The sequence below is a fragment of the Chinchilla lanigera genome, unplaced genomic scaffold (genome assembly GCF_000276665.1).
Source record: "Chinchilla lanigera isolate Chin_1 unplaced genomic scaffold, ChiLan1.0 scaffold00005, whole genome shotgun sequence".
Lineage (NCBI taxonomy): Eukaryota > Metazoa > Chordata > Mammalia > Rodentia > Chinchillidae > Chinchilla > Chinchilla lanigera.
The window spans coordinates 42,456,047-42,475,936 of NW_004955406.1; the positions used below are offsets into that span (position 1 = coordinate 42,456,047).

The 19,890-nt window shown below is 50.3% G+C and overlaps 1 protein-coding gene across 1 annotated transcript; it reads right to left on the reverse strand.

Annotated features, from left to right (window-relative positions):
* Positions 1-403: 403 nt before the first annotated feature.
* Pigr (polymeric immunoglobulin receptor) lies at positions 404-18,443 on the reverse strand. The gene is made up of 11 exons (XM_005375408.2): positions 18,305-18,443; positions 11,546-11,643; positions 10,515-10,859; positions 7,691-8,350; positions 6,040-6,372; positions 5,171-5,491; positions 4,059-4,239; positions 3,553-3,674; positions 2,775-2,906; positions 2,623-2,681; positions 404-1,623 (listed from the first exon to the last, which is right to left on the reverse strand). The coding sequence occupies exons 2-11, from the start codon at positions 11,586-11,588 to the stop codon at positions 1,528-1,530; spliced, it is 2,292 nt and encodes a 763-aa protein (XP_005375465.1). The 5' UTR covers positions 11,589-11,643; positions 18,305-18,443; the 3' UTR covers positions 404-1,527.
* Positions 18,444-19,890: the final 1,447 nt, after the last annotated feature.

Genomic DNA, 19,890 nt, shown 5'->3' on the forward strand with positions numbered 1-19,890 from the left:
TTGTCATTTAACTAGCTTGTACAGTTTTGATCAGAAGCATCTTGATCTTGGAGGGCATACGCGATTCAAAGTTAAGTATCCCTTGGGTGCTTTACTAAGATTTTTCTTCCAGCACCTATGAGGTTCTGCTTGCTTTCAGTTTATTGTACTAAAATCTTGATTATGTTCTATAATATATGGTCTTAACTATTGGAGTAAACATAAAACAATTCTTTTATTGAAGATGATCTTGGTTCCACTTTTAGCCACTTTCCTATCCCCTTCCACTCAGCCTTGGAGGTTGGGGAGCCTGTTGCTTTAGATGGATGTCACAGGGTGCCGAAAAGTGGGACCAAGGCAAAGTGCTCTGAGACAGTTTTCTGGGAAAACACAGGTATGGGCGACAAATGCAGTCTGAGCCTTGTTGGTGACAATCATGGGCTTTAATTATCAGTAACATTTCTGATTTGTTAGCAAGTGCCAGGTCGTAGATGCTGGGTGAAGTACTGAGCTGAGAGGGAAAAAGACTTGCATCTTTAACTTTTGGGAGATCAGCTCCTCCCAGGTTTGGTTAAACACCTCTTCCTCCTCTCCACTTGGAAGGAACGCTTCCAGCTACATTTGACCATTCCTTCATCCCAGATCCATGTGAGTGATGGGAAGGGAAAAGGCTGTCTTTCCTGGGTTAGAGCCTGGGAAAGATCTGTCTCCATGTACAGTTTTTTTCTTCCTCCTTATTCTAAAACTGCCTCCCACAGGGAGCAGGGGTCTCATAGAAAGGTCAGTGGTCAAGAAGGTTGGAGTGCCACATCTGGTTTGAGAGTGGTCACTGGGTACCCCAAGGATCCCTCTCAGGACCCCTCTGTTTTTATCCATGCAGTGCTAAGAGTGTGTATTTGTGAAGGCTGTGTGTATGCCCTAGGCCCCTGGCACTTTATGATGTCACCCAGCAAGGGCAGAGGTGAGATGTCACGTGTTAGTGAGCAGACAGGCACAGAGAGGAGCATAGGCCTTGTCCAGGAATATTTATGGCCTTTCAGCCAGGAGTTGTGTATAAGCACACCTATCCCAGTGTCTAGCAGGGCACCTGGATTATAGTAAGATTCACATATGTCTTTGGAGTGAAGGAAAGAAGAACAGAGGAAGGAGGGAGGCAGAGATGGAGTGGAAGGAGAAATCTTGTTGACATCTCACCCTTAGGGTACAGAGAGGCTCCAAGTGGCTCTTTCCTGAGATGAGCTCCAAGCTTGTCTCTCTGCTTTCAGGATGTCCCCTCCAATACCTGAATCCTTCCCCAGTTCCTTAGTTTCTCTCAAAAGAAAGAAGCTGCAGGTGGGAGCTCCTTATACCCCTCACCTTAGCAGGAGCAATTAGGGCAGGCATTAATGTCACCATTAAAGGTGAAGGTAGAGCAGTGCACCTCTGAGGACAGAGAGAAAAGCCCAGGTGGGGGTGAGTGCAGGCAGTGGAGACCCCTGAAGTGGGGGCCCAAAGATCAACATGATTCTGAAGGTGATTGTCATGGGAGTGACAGGTGACCGGCACTGCTCAGGCATCCTTGGGCCCATCCTGGGCCTGGGCAGCAATGTTGCTGGACTGGAGCAGGAAGGCCGAGTAGGCCATGTCAGCTTCCTCCTTGGATGACTGAGGGGCAACAGCAGAGACATCAGTGAGTCAGGGTTGGGAGGGGACAGCTCCGTATCCTGGATTTGCCATCTTGGCCTGAGCAAGGCCAGCCTGTGTGACTGCTGTCCTCACTCCCACTCTCGTGCTCATCAGGAGGACTAATCATGAGAAATGGAAAGTTGAAGCCTCTAAAAATACCTCCCTTTGTCTCACTACCTCCTTCTGACACATGGGGCAGAACCACCTCCGTGGCCTGGGGTTGTCCCCGGAAGTGGGGCAACATAGTCCACATGCAAGGGGCCTAGACAGGCATCAGCCAGAGGGCTGTAGTTTTCTTTCTCCACCAGCTTGGAGAGGTCACTTTCTAGCACACCTAGGCTGGTGGGAGAGCCTGACTCCAGGACCAATTATATCCTCTAATATTTGGCCCCTGTGTTGTGAGGAAAGCAGATGTGACCCAAAGCCTCTGTGCCTCTGGGTCAGAGGCAAGGTGGCATCCTTCCAGGGGGCCTTCAAGAGGCACGAGGGGAGGATACCATGAACCCTAAGGCAGGTGTTGCCTCTGTGGACTCAGGCACCACCACTTGGGTGGAGCGGGCAGATGTTTCCAGTGACTATCAAGTTGCCCACCATGAGTAAATGTCTTCTCAGTCCAGCCAAGCACTCCAGGGAGGATGGGTGACCAACCCCTGGGAAGTCTCTGGGTCCCACAGCCCTGGAAGAGCATCCATCTAGTCCCCAGGGAGGTACATGATCTCCCTACCTGTGACCGCATCTTTCTCAGCTCCTGGTTTCCCTCCCTTCTCCAAGCACAGCTCCCCTCCTTCCTCAGCCTCATCCACATCAACCAGGAAGGAGCATCCCTCCTTCAGAAAGATCTCCTGGTTTCTATTTCTGCCATCCTCCCTGTTCTGGGGTCAGCCCTCACATGGAGGTGATTTGTCCCAATGTCTGACAGAAGTTCCCCATGCTGCATTCTGTCATACAGCCAGGCCTCCTCTCCCTCCTCCCCCTTACCCTTTTGGCCTTCCTGGGCTCCTCAGCATCCATGGTGCTCTCAGTGTTAGCCATGACCTCTGCATGGAGAGAGTGGTTAGTTCCTGCCCACCCTGTTCTCACATGAGGTACAGGATCAGAACCAATCCTCACTGCCCAGGCATCAAACATACCGACTTTCCCTTCAAGCACTGTCTCCTGAGTGACTGGAGAGGCTCCCATGTTGTCATTGCCACCATAATCCCTGGAGTTCTCGAAGTCTGACATGCTGATGTCTGTCCGGTAGCTTCTAATGGATAGACGATCTGTTGGGGAGAAAGAAGAATTGGTGTGGAAAAGGGGCTGGGCAGAGGAGACCTGGGGACCCATCCTCTCCGAGCAGGTTCCTCGCAGCCTACAGGACAGTGGAGGGCTTGGGATCCTCTCACAGCCACTTCTGACTCTGACCCAAAGCTGAATGGAAAGGGTCTCAATCCCTTCTCATGGGTAATCAAGACTGGATCCGCGACCTCTGTGACTCTCAATGCACAGCGCCCAATTTGGCCTCAGGCCAACCTTGTGGGATGCTTATTACCATCCTGCCTGGAACTACGAGAGAATGGGGGAATGAAACGGGGACATGCCAGAGTCACGCATTATATTAGTGATCCAGGAGGTCAAAGCCCAGGTCTCTCTGGCATCCTGGCCTCCTAGCAGCCTTGCATCTGAACTTAGACCCCAAGCAATGGGAGATAGCCCCCTTCCAGGGGCAGTGTCTGGACAGCAGCACTTAGTTAATTTGGGAGAGTATGGGGTGCATCTCCCAACCCCTACTCCCCAACCTCTGCTTCCTCAGAATCCTCTGTGTGTGCCTACAGAAAGAAGGAGATTGTGTAGCCTCCTCTCTGGGCATCTGTGTTGGGGCTGAGGGCTGAGGGCTGGAGCAGGCGTGGGGAACATTTGGGGACTCACCCACGTTCTTCCGGTGCCGGGCTCTGGCCACCCACACAGCCACAGTCCCCAGTGCCAGCACAAGGCCCAGGGGCACCAGAGTGGACAGCAGGACTTTGGAGCTCCCACTTTGTCCCTCAGAGCTGAAAGAAGGATTACGAGTCCATCACAGGGCAGGGGACTTGAGGGCTTCAGCTTGCACTGGGAAATTGGCTCCAGCTAGTGGTCCTCCCTGGTTTATCTTCTTACCTTTCTGGCAGAGCACCCCGCTCTGTTCTAAGAAGTCTTTCCAGGCCCAGGAAGACCAGAACAGGGCTGTCTCTGCATGCCAGCCCTGAGAGATGGAGCTGAAGTGCCAACCCTACCCCAGCCATGGGAGAAGGACTGAGGGTACCAGGGACCCCCAGTGCACAAGCAGAGGTAGTGATGGCTGCCCCCACTTGATGCGGGCAGGCTCTGCTCTTTGCACCTAGTGGTCCTTGGCCTCTGTGGTGTTCTCTGAGTGAAAGCCCTGGATCTCTCCTCACCTGCTGGTGTCTACAGACGCTCTACTTCCACTGGCTTGGTTTCCTGTATCCTCCACCACTCTTTCCTCTGCAAAAAGCCTGGGGTTCAGAACAGCATTGTTCTCAACCTCCCTGCCACGGGGCTGCACCACCTCCTCCTCAGGAGCACTGTTTGCAGTCGGTGGGTTGACAGCATCGGACCCTGGAGCAGAGTAGAGCAAGGGCTGAGTTAGGATTTTATCTCCCTGTTCTTACTTTTGAAGTTAGGAGATCTGACAGTGAGACTTTGTCGGACATCACAGGCCCGGGTGGGAGGTCGAGGCTGTTGGGGTGGTTCCACGATGACACTGGACACACAGGAGCCTCGACATTCTCTAGCTCGTCACAGATGATCTCCGTCCCAGTGCTACCGAGTTTGCTTCCTTGTTCAAGGCTGGGTGCAGTAGATCCAGCTGTGCAGAGAGGCGACTCCAATATGAGGGGCAGAGACTGAACCTCTATCCCGGTCAGATCTGCTGGCCTGAGCGGGATGCTGCTGCCACCCGGTGGTAGCTGGGCACAACCCCTCAGTGGGCCAGAACAGATGGACCTGGACACCATCCAGACTTCTCAGAGGACTGAAAACACCCTAAGAGATTTTATGTGGCCTCATAAAAAGTGGTTGTAAATGCAAATTAAAGTTGCCTTAATTTTTTCTTTTCAGTGCTGCTAGGGCTGCACATATGCTGAGCACATGCTTTAGCCCTGAGCTACATCTCCAGCTCCATACCTTCATTTTTTGGATCAGACCTTGTGAATAAGGTATCTGGTCCTCCTCTGAGAGCAGTTTTGGGTAGAGGGAGGGAGAGTGACTGTGCATAGAATAATGTCTACACATAAAAGCAGATTTCTAGGTATAGAATGGATTTCCCTCTGGTTTGAAGGGGTGATGATGGGACTTGTCTTAATGGTGTGGTTAATTAGCAGACCCACCAGTTTGACCTCATTTGCATGCGTGAGAGACACCTTCACTCCCTCACGCCCTCCTTCCACCCACACTTCTTACAGCCAAACCTAGGGACCACCCCGGACTGAGAAGTGGTTAAGCAAGGGCCTCTGAAGGGTGCTGCAGGATTTGGGATTTGGAGACTCACCTTTTGCCTTCTCCTCGACTGCCACATAGACAGCTGCAGTCTCTCCAAAGCTCCGGTCCTGTTTCATGCCACACCAGTACCAGCCCTCGTCCTCCTTGGTGACAGACTGCAGGGTCATGGAGATGAGCTGGGTGCTCTGGCAGCTCACAGAGGCCTGGCTGGGACCTTCATCTTGGCTGGGCAGGGCCTGGCATCCCTGGTTGCTCCACTTACACCAAAATTTCTCATAGGAGTAGTATTTGCACGGGAAGTGGCAGTGGAGTTTGAGGGGCTCTCCTAAAACAGCGGTTTTATTCTTTGGTACCTTGAGGCTGGGTTCTCCTGCAGTGAGAAGGGAGAAAGAAACAGATCAAAAAGTGGCCCGTGGAGACGCTGCAGGAAGGGGATGTGGGGGTAACCTCTTGTGCATTTCCTCTTCAGATAGCTTTGTAAGTAAATGCACTATGCTGATGCACACGAAATGGAATAATGTGCGAGGGTACTCATGACTGTTGGTGTGCACGGTGATCAGCGTCTCTCAGAGAACATAGACTCTGGCTGATTGACTGCAGTGTGCTTTCCTTACTCTTCCTTGTCATCTAGATCCAACCCCACGGCCATCTCCAATACTCCAGGTGATCCCTGCTCACAGCAAGGGAGGTGACTGGTCTGCTATTAGGAGGTGCTACATGCGGAAGTGCATGGTGGGCTTGTCACAGGTGTGAAAATGTGACCGCTAAGCAGGGTAGGGTTTCTATTAGGGACCATCCCGCTCTGTACATCACCATGGATGTAGGTGAGATAGGTGGAGGAGAGGCTGAGGCAAAACTGCTGCTGTGGGAGTGGTCTTGGAACTTCCACCTTTCCCCCTTGCCCAGTTTGGCTCCTACCATCAGCAACCTTGATCTCCACCATGGTCCTCCAGCGAGTATCGTCATTCGTGAGACACCAGTAGAAGCCTGCATCCTGGGTGGTGAGCTGGTTGAGGATGACCGTGTAGAAGCCATCACCTGGCTCCTCGTAGAGAGCCAGCCTGCCCTCGTACTCCTCCTGAACCTTCCCCTGGCTCTCCACCAGCAGTGGGCAGCGGCCGCTTTGCTCCCCTTCCCAGCGACACCAGTACTTGAAGCTGTTGCTGTCCTTGGGGTCATAGGGGCAGAGCACAGCCACAGAGCCTCCTGTCACCCCCTTCACAACCGTGCGCGTGCGGGGAATTATAGTCTCTGGAAGGCAGACAGAGATGGCATGAGAGGAACGCAAGGCAGGGAGAGCCTTGCATGGCCCAAGCAGCTTCCCCCCATGGTCTCAGCCAGTGTGGAAGAAGAAATGTAGACAGAACAGCTCACCCTGCACAGAAAATGAGAAACTTTCCCTGAGTCACACAGCCTTCTGCTGGAGCCACCAGGAGCGGACTCCAGTACCCTTTGCCACCAGTGTACATCTCATTCTTTTCCTCCACCTTGTTCTGAGCAGAGAGAATTCTCCAATGTAGGGAGAGAATAGCAGCCCTTTCCTTTGGTGTCTTACGAAATGTGTGTGTGTGTGTGTGTGTGTGTGTGTGTGTGTGTGTATGTGTGTGTATGTGTGTGTGTTAGCTTATCCTACAAAAAGGTCCAGTGGATCATTTACACATTAATAAAATGCACTTAAAGTGGGTATGATTTAACACATAGATAGTGCAGACAGTTTTAATGACCAAAGACCCTGAGAAGTATCTCAAAGAGAAGGACAGCCATGCTCTAAGCAGCTAATGCTGCGGTCCAGAGAGAACCCTACATGGCTGAAGATGGGAAGGGATGTGGTAAAGATCTGGAGCTGGACATGGACAGGGTGCATTGGGAGCACAGACCCCTAAAGTGAAGTTTCAAGCACAGATGCTTTGAACTACAAAGGTTTCCTGCTTCTCATGAGGGTAGCTATGCAGAGTGCACCAGGGTGAGAAGGAGCAGGTTTTCAGTTATTTTACTATGTCGATGCTTCTCTGAAGTGTAGCTGAGTGAGTCAGCTCATGCTAACTAATAAGTAACCTAAAGAGATGTGGGAATGGAAAATTTGAGGCTGGGACTTCAACTTTCTAGGAAGTTTAGAGACTAATCTAAGTGTGAAGGATATGGCATCCACCTCACTCAGGGCTCAGGGCTCAGGGCTCAGGGCTCAGGGCTCAGGGCTCAGGGCTCAGGGCTCAGGGCTCAGGGCTCTGGGCTCAGGGCTCTGGGCTCTGGGTTTTGGGCTCTGGGCTCAGGGGACAGGGTCTACAAAGGCATAGAATCCCAGACAGTATACAAGTCTTGCCTTAGGAACTCAGCTCTCCTTGTTCATATTAACCAAGGATGGTCATCAAAAGTCCATGGTAACAGAGAAGAGCAGTAGGGACCTAGCACAAGGCAGAGGCTGTGCTGCTGACCACTAGCATCCAGTTCAGGGTTCCTTGGGAAGGGCCTGCTGTTGCCTGGTGGGTGAGTACGGATGCATAGATTCAGGGAGCATAGCCTCCCACCAGCCAGACTGCCCCACCCCTTCTCCCTGCCTGCAGGGTCTCACCCGGGTTTACAAAGAGCTGCCAGGCCTGGAGGGGCCAGCCTTGCTGGGGCTCTCCGTCTGAGTGGGCTCCGCACAGGTATTCTCCCGCGTCCTCCGTCTGCAGGCCTGTGAGCAGCACACTGAAGCGGCCGTTGTCTGGATCCTTGGGGCTGAGCAGGATCCTGCCCTCAAAGGCCGGGTCCCTCTTCCCCAAGGTGTTGATGATCACATCACAGGGTTTATTCTTGTTCACCCGGCACAGAAATTTTGGCAATTTCGCCACCTCAGGGCCCAAGGCACAGTCAAAGGTCACTGATCCCCTCAGCTGTCCATAAACCAGCTCAGGCTCAGGCTCTAGCACCTGGAGGTCAACATTCCTTTGGTCACTGCTAGGATCTTCCCCAGCTTGGCAGACATACATCCCTGCGTCGTCAGTTCTGAGCTGATTGATGATGACGGTGAACGTGTCTTGGCTGGTGCCCTGAATAACTAAGCGTACTCTGCCTTGAAAGCTGGGGCTGATGTCTCCATTCGAGTTGATGACTAACTCGCAGGACTGATCTGTCTTCTTGCACAAGGACTTCTTCTTAGCAGCATTCTTATCACTGAAAGGGCATTTGATGGTCACTGTTCTGCCCATGTCCATGGTGTAGACGTCAGTGTTATTCAGGAGCCGAGGATCTGCAGGATGAGAGCATGGGAGAGCTGTGATTGCCCTGTCTTCTAGTGAAATCAAAGACTCTTTGTTGTTTCCACTGAGTGGCCGGACAGGGCTACCACCTGGAATGCCTCATTGACGAGGGGGATGCTGTTGGAGGATGTTTGTTGATGCTCAGAAAATGGTAAAGTGAAGGCCTTGGAAGGCCTTAAAAGCAGCCTCAGAAACAAAGCTTCTCTCTGACTTCTACCTTCCTTTCTTACTCCTTATTTTCCCCAAAGCCATAGAAAGTAGAATTCCTTTTCCCCTTTTCCCCAAGGCCAGCCATAGGAACTAGGACTCCAAAGCTACTCATACCCCAGAGCATACCATCTAAAAACATTACTGTAATCTGCCCCTATCTTTCTGTGTAAGAGCTGGCCGTAAGAGGCTTCTCTGACCCACACTGTGTGTAATAAGACCCTCGATCCCAAGGCATCCTGCCACACACCTGGAGGAAGGAATGCTACCACTGAGGGGCCAACAGGAATCTGAACAGACAGCCCTTCTGGCTTCCTGGTGGCTCACTGCTAATAGCCCATGCCATTTTGTCTTATCACGTTCTTTGTGGCCATTCCTGCCTCCTGGAACCTAAGCGCGCAATCAGGTGGCTTCCTCTGGGTCTTTGGAGCATCACTCTGAAGGCTTTGTCCATGTGAAGCTTTGATGGAATGCATTTGTTACGCATTTTCTCTCTAACCTGACTCTTGTTATATGGGCGGTGGTTGTGACCCTGAGGATGGGTGAGGGCAGGAATCACCCCTTTCCTCTGCTCCACCTCCCAGGTCCAGCTTGACTGCCGATTCTTCCATGAAGCTTTCCTCAAGCTACACTAGTCTCTCCCTCCTTTGTGCCCTTCCTCCTCACTTTGCATCACTCACTACCTTCAGTCTAGGGTAGTTAATCTGATCTCTCTGGACTAAAGGGAAGAGATACATTTTCCTCCTGTTTAACCTTCTTGCTGTAGTCAGCATGATGCGGAGGCCTAAACTCACATATGTGAAATGAACAGGATGAATGGAAGCACGGGGCGGTGGGTTTCAGTGCATTGCAATAAAAAATTACAAGAGTCCAAACTTGGAATGGGCTGTCCTTTAAAGCAGTGGGTTAGTGCTTTTGAAAGTGTCTAACCAGAGCAGTGTGCCATAATCACTGTTCTCTAGGCATGCAGATAGAGTGAACTCTGAGTGCTCCTCGGCTTATAAGGGTCTGTGGGATATGAGCCTCCACCATCATCAGAACGTTAACTGTTTAGTGTACAGGTAACAGTACACTTATCTCTGAGGAACAGGACATGTTTTTGAGAGTTCCTTCCGTTTCCTCCCTTTAGATTTCTAAGTGGCCCGTGACTATCCAAACTGCCCTGGTTGTTGAACCCCTGTCAGAAAGAGCCTTTTCTCAATAGAACAGGTTTGCTCAGCGCCCATCTCTTCAGGATTCTGGTTACTGGTCAAGAAATAAGACTGTACTTGATGCTGGTCATTCTGATGGACTCACAGGTTCCATTTTTATTGTTGTCATTTAGTTTTTGCAGTACTGAGAACTGAACCCAATGCCTCACGCTGAGCTACATCCCAGTCCTTTTTTATTTTCAATTTTGAGACATGGTCTCACTAAGTTGCTAAGTTGGCCAGGGTGGGATCAAACTTCTGATCCTCCTGCCTTAGCCTCCCAGATTACTGGTGTGGAGCACCATGCCTGGCTTAATGGATCCCATTTTTTTTTTTTTTTAAAAGGACTTCTGGTGATACAAGGCTTTAATCTCAGGGGTGTATTTGTAGTAGGAATTGAAGGAGCCCTGTAACTCTTTCTGCGACTTTCCCATCTCCTTATGCCGTAGACCTCTTGTCCAACTTCCAACAAGCACATTGAGGAAAGTTGTCCTAATAGACTAGGCTGGGGCCTCTGTGAAGCCCTAAAATGTTACCGACCCAAAAGATTTAGAAAGGTGCTCATCACACCCAGAAAAGACTGTCTCATTCCTGTACCCTATTATGAAAAGTCTTTCCTTGGGAGAAACAGCCTTTTGACCCCAAGCCAGGATGCGGGTCCCATGAGGAACTCTCCCTCCATACAGGCGCCCTCCCCACTGCACCTGACACAACTTCCCCTGACTCCTCCAGAAGCCTGAGGAGCCCGGATGCTTACCCTTGCTGACCTCCAGGCTTACATCAAAGTTCAGGCCTCGGTTGCTGTTGCCCAGGCCACATTTGTAGTGCCCAGAGTCCTCCCGGCTGAGGTGGGCAATGTTCACCATGAAGGCGCCGAGTGCTGGGAAGTTGGTGAGGTTGGATCTGCCCAAGTAGTCCTCGGAGATGTAGCCTCCTGAGGAGATGAGGGTCATGCAGCTGCCCTTGGCTCCCTGCCGACACCAGTACTTCCGAGTGTGCCGGTTGACAGAGGTGGATGGGTAGTAGCACATGATGGACACTGAGCTACCTTCCACAGCGCTCACCTCCTTAGGACCAAATATGGGGCTTTCCGTGGAGACCACTGTGGAGAGAATAGGCACAGGCTTCCTGAGTCTGGGAAGATGCAAATCCTGCTGGAGGAAACCAGACCGCCCACCCTGTGGAGATGCAATTTTCTACCCAACGTGCGTGTACTCTGTGTTTATTTATGAGATACTACAGCTAGACAGTTGCTTAATCAATTAAAAAAAGTGATCCAAAGCTTGCTTAATCATTATTCGATTCTTATCATAATTCATTAATGCTAATTTTTTTAAGGACAACGAATGACAACTATGATATCTTTTGTGTTTTAAAAGAATCCAACACTTTTGTAGAGTGCTATGCTTTTGCATTTGCAACCTGCTAGTTCGTTTTATTTCTAAAATCTCTTTGTAGCTGATTTCTTTTCTCTGGGTAAAAATACTACAAGCCAGGAAGGAGAACTGATTTCCTCCAAATCCATTAGTCACTCATAAAGATGCTTGGTTTGAGATAACTTCTTTTTTACCCCCAGAAAAGATCTGAACCCTTGTCTTGAAATTAGAAATTGACATTCCTGCCCCACCCCCATTTCCAGGGCCTGGTGGTCCATTTTCAGACATGACTTTCCGCATTGAGAGGGATCCTTAGGGATGAGCCTGGTTTTAGTGTCCCCAGGGAACTGGGATCTGGAGGGTATGGGGGGAAGTGGGTAGAGCCCCAGGGAGTTGGGACCTGGTGACATACCTGGGAAGATAGCCAGCAGGAAGATGAGCAAGGAGAGCATCATTGCTGGTGGCTCCCCAGGGGTCTGTGCTACCCAGGCCGACCTCTTGAGTGAGATGCTGAAAGACAATAATCACAGGAGATGAAGATCCCTTGTCTTCTAAGGCTAGTTGAGCTGAGAGATTCTGCAGCACCTCTTTGGCTTTCTATCTCCAGCAACTGGCACAAGTCTTATTAAGGGAATGGATGGATGGACCCTCCTTTCCCCTAACAACTCAGAGCCCTGCCATCTAACTGAGCTTATCATTTCTCCATAGTTATAAGGATATTTTGTTTTCTCGCCAGACAGCATGCTCTTTGGGATAGCAACATCAGCGATGAATCTGTGTCTCTGTCTAGAAGGTACAGTGTTAGGCACACCACAAGACATCAGGAATGGGCTCTCTGGGTGATTGGTTACAGCCAGTAAGTGGCCTCATCCTTCTGTTTCAGCTCCCTGTCCCCACAGCACCCCTGCAGCTGGAAGAGGCTAAAATATTTTTTAGTGTGTTCAGATAAGTAAACTGAGGACAGTAGAGCAGATCTGCTAATTATTAAGGTTATAAATATAATGGCAAATGTCATTGCCATCACTGATTATTTTCTTACCATGCCCGAGACACCGTGTTACATGATTTGTATGTGTTAGCTCATTTAACGTTGATATCAACCCTATAAGTTGGGCTTTCTTATCCACACTTTACCTCCCCGCAAAATGAAAGCTTAAAGGTTATGGACTTTCTTTGATCATCACCAGAGAGAGGCTAGGGGAGGATTTGAACCCCAGTTTTGTCTGACTCCAGAATCTAGGCTTTCCAGATCTCCACTGAATTGACCTCACTGATAGGATGTTTATAACAGGTGCTGACTCTTGTGGTTTGTAGAACCCCATTTTTGACACTATTCATTTGAACTTTTGAATAAGATAGATGTGTACAAGCACAATCATCTCATGGGTAAGAAAACTGAGATCTTGAGATGCTGAATGATGCCCAGGGTCTGAATGATGGCCCACTTATGGGGTCAAAGTTAAAGACGTAGATGCTTTGGTCTTTGTAACCCTGCCTGGTCAGGCCTGGCAGACAAAGATGGACAAGCGAAGGCAGCTTATGTAGACTCTGTCACCACTGTGAACCCAGCGCAGAGCCTGCCTGCAGCTGTCTTCCAAACCAAACTACAGCCTAGGGGAGAAGAGGGGAGCAGACAAGGGCCTCCACTTCTCAGTGACTCCGAGAGACTTTCAACTTTGGAATGGATTGGACAAAGAGTGTGGGGGAAAAAACAACCATAATAAACCTTGGGCAGTAAAGAGCACCCATAAAGATAAAGGAGCTCAGAACAGGAGGGAGCCCAGGGAGTTATCTACCCCCACTGCCTTGGCCCCAACTCCTGTGCCCGGAGACTTCCTTTACCACCTCGAGCCAAAGGCAATAGAGTTGTTTATCTTGGTTATTTCTTTTCCATAGGGGAATTTCCCAGCCAGGAACCCTTTTATTTCCTGGTGCAGATAAAGATATTCTGTTTCCTCCAGTTCTTTGGAAGAGTTAAGGGAGGGGTTAAGGGCAGATATGGATGTCAGGTGGCAACTTGAGGTTTTCTTAAGTGTGGTTAGTTGCCCCAGACCTTGCTGACCAGGCCAAAGATAAACTCCTGGCATGGGACCTCAGGCAAATGCCAGACTGAGCCCCATTTTGGTTGTGCTCAGGGGCCTCTGGCTAGTGGCACGGCTGAATAGGGGGAAGCTCCTAGGCAGGAGCAGCTAAAGCCTGTCTTTTCTGCTCACCTGGGACAGGCTGGCTGCAAAGCTGTGAGGAACCTACACTTGCCATTTGTGCCGTCCTGAGCACAGTCATAGGTGTGAAGGCCAAATGCCATGTGCTTACTTTTAAGCATGAGAACTGGCAGTAATTAGCCTTGATTCTCACTCTGGTTCTCACCTGTAGATGAGCAAGACTCTTAATATGTCCTGGGACTAGAGAGGTTCTTCCTCTGGGCTGAGCGGGGCTCACAGCCTTTCCTGTAGATTGGTAAGGTGAGCGACTCACCTTGTGCTATAGAGGAGTCCTATGTGGGAGTCCTGGCTCTCAGCCCAGGCTCCCTGTCAGCCTGTGAAGTCTGGGTGGTGGGGCACATTCTGTGGAAGGAGGCGTGTGCACCCCTCAGCCTTTGCGCAGTGGTAAACATCAGGGTGAGAGCATCAAGAATGCGCAGCTGGGAGAGCGAACCTGGGAGAAGATGACCCGGCGAGGAAACAGAGTCCAGTGCCAGGGAAGATGGTGGGCAAGCAAGGCACCCATGCCATCAAGAACAGGAGCTCTTCCTTTCCCAGTGGTAAAATTTGAACCGTTCTATGATAGCAGCTAAAAAGACTGCTTTAAAAATCGGTAGAGACCCCTTTATCTCAGGCCAACTTTCTCCCAAACTCAGGAGAGTCAAGTCAGGGAAGCTAGAGTTGTAGGGTGGCTGAAGTTGGATTTAAAGGACTTGCTTACAAGAGGAAAGTGTGAAACACTTATTGGACACCTACTCTGTGCCCTGTGATAATAATAAGCCTGGGGCAGCCCTGGGATCTTCTTTTATCTGACCCACGGTAGATTCTAGTGTCTTCATATTGCAGATGGAAAACTAAGGGCTAGAGGGATGCTTGACCCCAAGACCCATGACAGAATTGGAATTTAAGATCACTATCCTGTTCTTATCCTTCAGTGGGTAAAGGGGTCTGTTCTACTGGGTTACACATATGCTGGTAGGTCATGTTTTAGGACATTTTCTGGTCCTAAAATTAGCAGGTAATTTTTTTTAGGTCATTCTTAGTTAACTGTGTGGGTACCCGATACATTCATACCGTGTGTCCCCATAACTGTGGATTGGAGAAGGAGGGTAGGGTGTGCTGGAGAATAGTTTGACGCCTTATAAAATTAATTTAGTCAATCCCATTCCATGGCAGCGTGTGCTATGACCTGGAGTTTAAACTTTTGCCTATCTCATCTCAGGCGTCCTCTTTCTCAGGCGAGAAGGGTCACCCAGACCTGGGCCCTGGCTGGGCATCTGGAGAGCCACCTATCCTCATAATCTCACAGTGATTTGAGCTCCTGCTCTTCTTTGTGCCAGGAGGGAGTCATCTGGGGTTCTAATAGCCCCGGGGCCGCAGAGCGAACAGATAGACTGGAAGCCAAGCTGTCAACTTCTCACAATGCGTGAGTGTGAACTTGAGGAGCAGGAAGCTCTGGGGTTCAGAGGAGTGAAGACTGGCTGGCCCAGCTCAGAGTGAGGATCTTCTCTGCCTGGATGGAACAGCCCCTTGCCCTGCTTCCCGGAGAGGCCTGCTTGAGTCCACCTGGGACTCTCGCTCTCATCTCCCCTGGGTAGAGGGGTCGAGTGCAGACCAGACAGAGCCTGGCAAGAGCTGCATGAAGAGGAGCTTTGAGGCCAAAGAGAACCCGGGCATCCAGCATCCCGCTCTGCCATGGGGTACAAGTAGAGTTCTAGTACATGGGCAAAATACGCTACCTTAGCTCACTCATCTGTAAAACGGGATAAGATCCCTGACAATTCTTGCTGGAAGGGCTAGTGCCCTTGGGATGGGAGAATGTGAGGGAGGGTAATGGAATAATGTCTATGGAAGCACATTCGATAATATCAAGGGCTCCTCCTGTAAAGAGATGATAGTTAATTCTCGGCACAGGAGGGTGGGGGGGCTCCGCCATCTTGGCTTTCATGAGGATGTGGCACACAGGACCAGCTCCTCTGCTGGGCTGTCAGCTTTGTGATTTGGGGCTATTTGCATTCTGAGCCTCCAGGGCCTTCGTCTGTAGACTGGTGGTAACTGTGTCTTGTTCAAGAGTTGCTTTGAGCATAGACTAATATATGGTCTTTTGCATGTGTAGAATCGATGCCGTCTTCTTTTTTCCTGCCACAGCATGAGTGGAGAGAAGGCTGCTTGCTGAGGGCCGCTTTGAGCCCAGGTGTGAGCTCTGCAGGTCGAGCCATGATGGCGGAGACAGGCAGTGATGAGCACCGCGGATCGGTCAGAAGTGAGTCAGAAGGGCACACACTGAGCTCTCTGAGCGATCTGCCCATGTTGAACAGTTCAGCCTTCAAGCCACACAAGGAGGCAGAACAACATGGGTAGTCCCATTTCACAGATGACACAGCAAAGGCACGGAGAGCTAAGAAATTTGCCCAGGGTCACTTAACTGCTGAGTGACTGCCATGGGGTTGTGGATCAAAAGCGTCGGCCGTTAGGCTCTACCCCGTACCGCAGAGCAGCTGACTGTCGCAAGCAAGCAGCGGGGACTGGAAGGAGTGGGTTAGTTCCATCTTCTTTCCCTTTCACAGAAATGGCAGTTTCTGGGAAGAAATTTTATCCTGAAATGTATTAGCTGCTATGTATTCAGGGTCTAACAGATGCACGGTCTGCTGTTTGTCTCTTGTAACGGGCACACGGAGGCCAACACTTCTTTCTTCTCCGTCACACTGTGTCAGCGGTCACAACACTGAGCCCGTGGTCCAGGGTCACCCAGACCAAGGGCAAGACATGGGTAAAGGTCTCTGCGAGCACAAGGCGTGAGTAATACAGGTTGAGTATCCCTTCTCCAAAATGTGGGGTCAAGATTGTCTTGGATTTGAGATTTTAAAAACATTTTTGGAGTACTTGTGTATATATGTGGGATATCCTGGGGTGGCAACCCAAGTCTAAAATGAAATTCACCTATGAACCTACATACACCTATGTTTCCTATATACCTTATGCATATAAGCTGAGGGTGCATAATTTTATACAATGTTTTCTGTGCACCTGTGTTTGGACTGAGGTCCGTCACATGAGGCCAGGTACAGGATTTCCCACCCGTGTCGAGTTGGCACTCAAAAAGTTTTTGGCCTGGGGGCATTTTGGATTTCACATTAGCAGTGCTCAGTCTCTAATTTTTAATTATAGTTTGTTTTCTAGGTGATATCAAACTGTCCTCACAACCTATCAGAGTAACTATCCAAACCTGTCATTGTTTGTCATTTGTACTTGCTAGGTGACTTTACAGCACTCACACAGACTCACGGAGTCTTCGTTTCCTTGACTATGAAATAATTATTTTTGATACAGGGTCTCACTGTGTAGTTCAGGGTGGCCATGAACTCACTATGTACCCCAGGCTGGTCTCGAACTCACGGCAATCCTCCTGCCTCAGCCTCTCGAGTGCTGGGATTGCAGGCATGTGCCACCATGTCAGGTGCTTGAATGTGAAATAGAATCATGAGTCCAACATTGCCTGTCTCCTAGAGAGGCACCAAGAGAGAAATTTGCTCCTGAAAAACATTACTGTATTTATTTGGCATCTACCATGCGCAGGTTACGTTGTTTCCTGTGAGTGTATTGATGCCAGAGCTTGCTCCTCCCCTGTCACACTGTGTGGTAGGAAAGGATGAGACCACAGAAGCCCATGGTACCGGGATTTGCTAAATGGAAACCAATATAATTGTGCTTTTTATAAGCCAAGGCCAGGTGCTCTAGAGGTGCCGAAAGAAAAGCAACAACCACAGAGCAAGTTGCTTTCCTGCCTCCTGAGTCTGTTTTTTCTGCGTGGCACCTCGACCAGGGGCAGAGGGTAGCATGGAGGGAGCGTTCCAGGCATGGCTCTGGGAGGACCCTCTGCTTTCAGCCGCCGAATAGCTGCCTCTACTCAAACCCCTGACATTGGCACATCCCCTCTCTAGGTGATAACAGTCATAATTTTCCCAGTGATGGGGCAGCTGACAGCAAAACTGTCATACAAAACATGAGCACCTTGAGTGGCCTGTGAGCTGGGGTAGGGGATGGAGTTGGCCAGCAGCTGCCCTTGTACTAGCAGTACCACAGCCAGCTTGGGGTAACATCAGGAGGGGTAAGGGGAGGGAGGATCAGGTCAGAGCCGAGGAGGTGCTCGGAACTTGTGGTGGCTGAGCCCTGCCTTACCCTTTTCCTCTGTGAGGAACTCGTTTTCCCCCAGAGAGAGCCGGGGCAGGACAATACTGTGCTGCATGCTTGTGTTTAGATGGTAAGACTCTGCTAAGGCAAAGCTGGGTGGAAAGCAGAAAGGGTTTTAGAAACACTTAGAAGCCCAGAAAAAAGGATCGAATGTGGCCTCCTAGAGAACTGGAGTTGAAAAACCTCAAAGACCAGCAAGGGCTTCTTTTGTCCTAGCACTTTATACGCATTCTCTGCACCCAGGTCTGTGCAGTGCTCCATAAACCCTTAAGGGACTTCACTACATTGAAAAATAGCGAACGATTGCTATCTTGTTCTAGAGGTCACAAAGCTATTTCACACATATTTTCTCATTCAAACTCACATCAACCTCAAGTGGTAGGTGTTATTTATATCCCCATTTTACAGATTTAGAACCTGAGTCTCAGAGAGATTAGATGACTTGCCTGACACAATTAATCCACCCTAGAGAAGTAAGGGAATTTGGGGACCAAGTTTAAAGGGAAAGAGTCATATGCTGACCACAGTCATTCCTTCTCATCCACTGATATTTTGCAGAAAAGGATGGGGCCTCCACACACACACACACACACAAGTCGACCTTTCCCATCCTGCTGGGATATACCCTCGACTCCTCACCACGCATGGCCACCCAGCCTTCTCCCCTGTCCTTCTCACCCAGTTCCTGCGAGGCCACGAGTTGGAATGTGGGGGTTAAGCTGCCTAAGCTCCCAGCCCTGAGAGCATCCTGACCTGGGATCCCGGGCAGCAGCACTTACTTTTAGCTCCTTCCTCTCTCCCGCTGATCCAGTACGGGGGGTACAGCCCTCTGGCCAGTCCGGAGTCCCTGCCTCTCTAGAAGCTGCCAGCAGGGCACTGTATTCTGCTGTCAAAATCGAAACTGTGCTCAGGGACTGACCCACACCTGGGCTCTTAAAGGGCCACTCTCCCATAGGGCTAGTGGCCAGCAGGCCACGTGACACTCGTGGATCCCTAGTTTTCCTTTCACTCCAGCTCAACCCTTTGGCTCCATTTGATTTCCCTGGGCCTTGGGCGAGCTCTGTGCCTTAGGCATCCTCCATCTCTGCAGCTGCGGAATACGGGACAGAGTGCCCAACACGAAGATCCTGCTCTGTCACTTTCTAGCTGCAAGACCTTGGGCAAGTCTTTCCTTTCCTTCCCTCGTATTCCTTTTTGACTGGAAAATAGGGAAAATAACAGCGCTTCTCCAGGTAAGGACACAGTCAGACATTAAACAGTATAAAACGCCTGGCCTAAGGGATGGTGTGACATCGACACTCGTTTAATCGGGCACAGGTGTCCAGAATGTCTCTCTTAGTCCTCAGCTTCACATCTCCAGCCACCTGGAAACATGCTCTTTCCCCAGCTCCCGAGGATGCTTAACCTGGATTAAGACCCTCTTTACTCACCTTCTGCAAAGACCGCACTACCAGCCCCCGAGCCTGCGGGACCCAGCAGGCAGAGTTTCCAGGAACCCGGGAGGTCATGGTTCTTCCCTTCCCACCCCTTGGCTGCTCCAGGTTCCCCCAAGCCTGGGATGACTCTGGAGCCTCATTAGGGCCTGGGCTCAGCTCCCCATGGTGAGGGGCGCTGGCTGGCCTAGTGGAGGCTAGTCCCTACTAACCTCCCATCCCTACTAATCTCCTGTCCCTACTAAGCAACTTCCCTACTGCAGTTACTCCACGGCAGTTTCCCAGGCCATGAGGTGTTTGGGTTTCCTCAAGTGACTGTAGCTGTCTCACATTGCACGAGTGAATCCCATTCCCCAAAACATAAGCACATACACCCCTCTCCCTTACCTCCATCCCACACACAGAAATCTTGCCCTGTCCTACCTGTGTGGAACTGATCCAGCTCCCCCTGCAGAGACCTACAGGCTAAACCCTAGACAGGGCAGGAGAAAAGGAGAAATAGAGCAGGAGCGGCACAGGGAATTCGGAGGCCTGGGTCTTATTTTAGCTAACCACTTACTCACCCGTGCACACTAAGCCAGAGTCACACATGGTGCTGGCAACGAAAAGAGACCATATTTTCTGCTATGAGCTTAATTTCAGACCCTAAGCCCAAAATTACGTAGTCACTCCTAAGAAAGTAGTTTCAATTCACGGATACCTTGATCATTTCATTCCAGATTAAAAATTCAGTATTGTTCTGGGTTTTCTTTCATTTTCATCCTCTTTCTTTCTCCAGAGAGCAGTGGTAGTGTGGGCAGTGAGAAGAGGGAGCGGCGCACTGTTTCAGTCCTTTCTTGCGGGGCTGTGCTGGCCTTGTGTCCTGGGAGGAAACGGTTTTCTCGTCTGAGAGGTAACTTGTCCTGCCTGGTCAGTGATCCTTTATTCTTGCT

Bases quoted from the DNA above. Each gene is read 5' to 3' on its own strand.
- Pigr (XM_005375408.2), bottom strand. From the start codon at position 11,588: ATGATGCTCTCCTTGCTCATCTTCCTGCTGGCTATCTTCCCAG. The intron at 3,675-4,058 runs GTGAGGAGAGAT...TCCTTCTTTCAG, and splicing joins GCGTCTGTAGACACCAGCAG to CTCTGAGGGACAAAGTGGGA. The intron at 2,907-3,552 runs GTGAGTCCCCAA...TCTCCCCAACAG, and splicing joins CCGGCACCGGAAGAACGTGG to ATCGTCTATCCATTAGAAGC.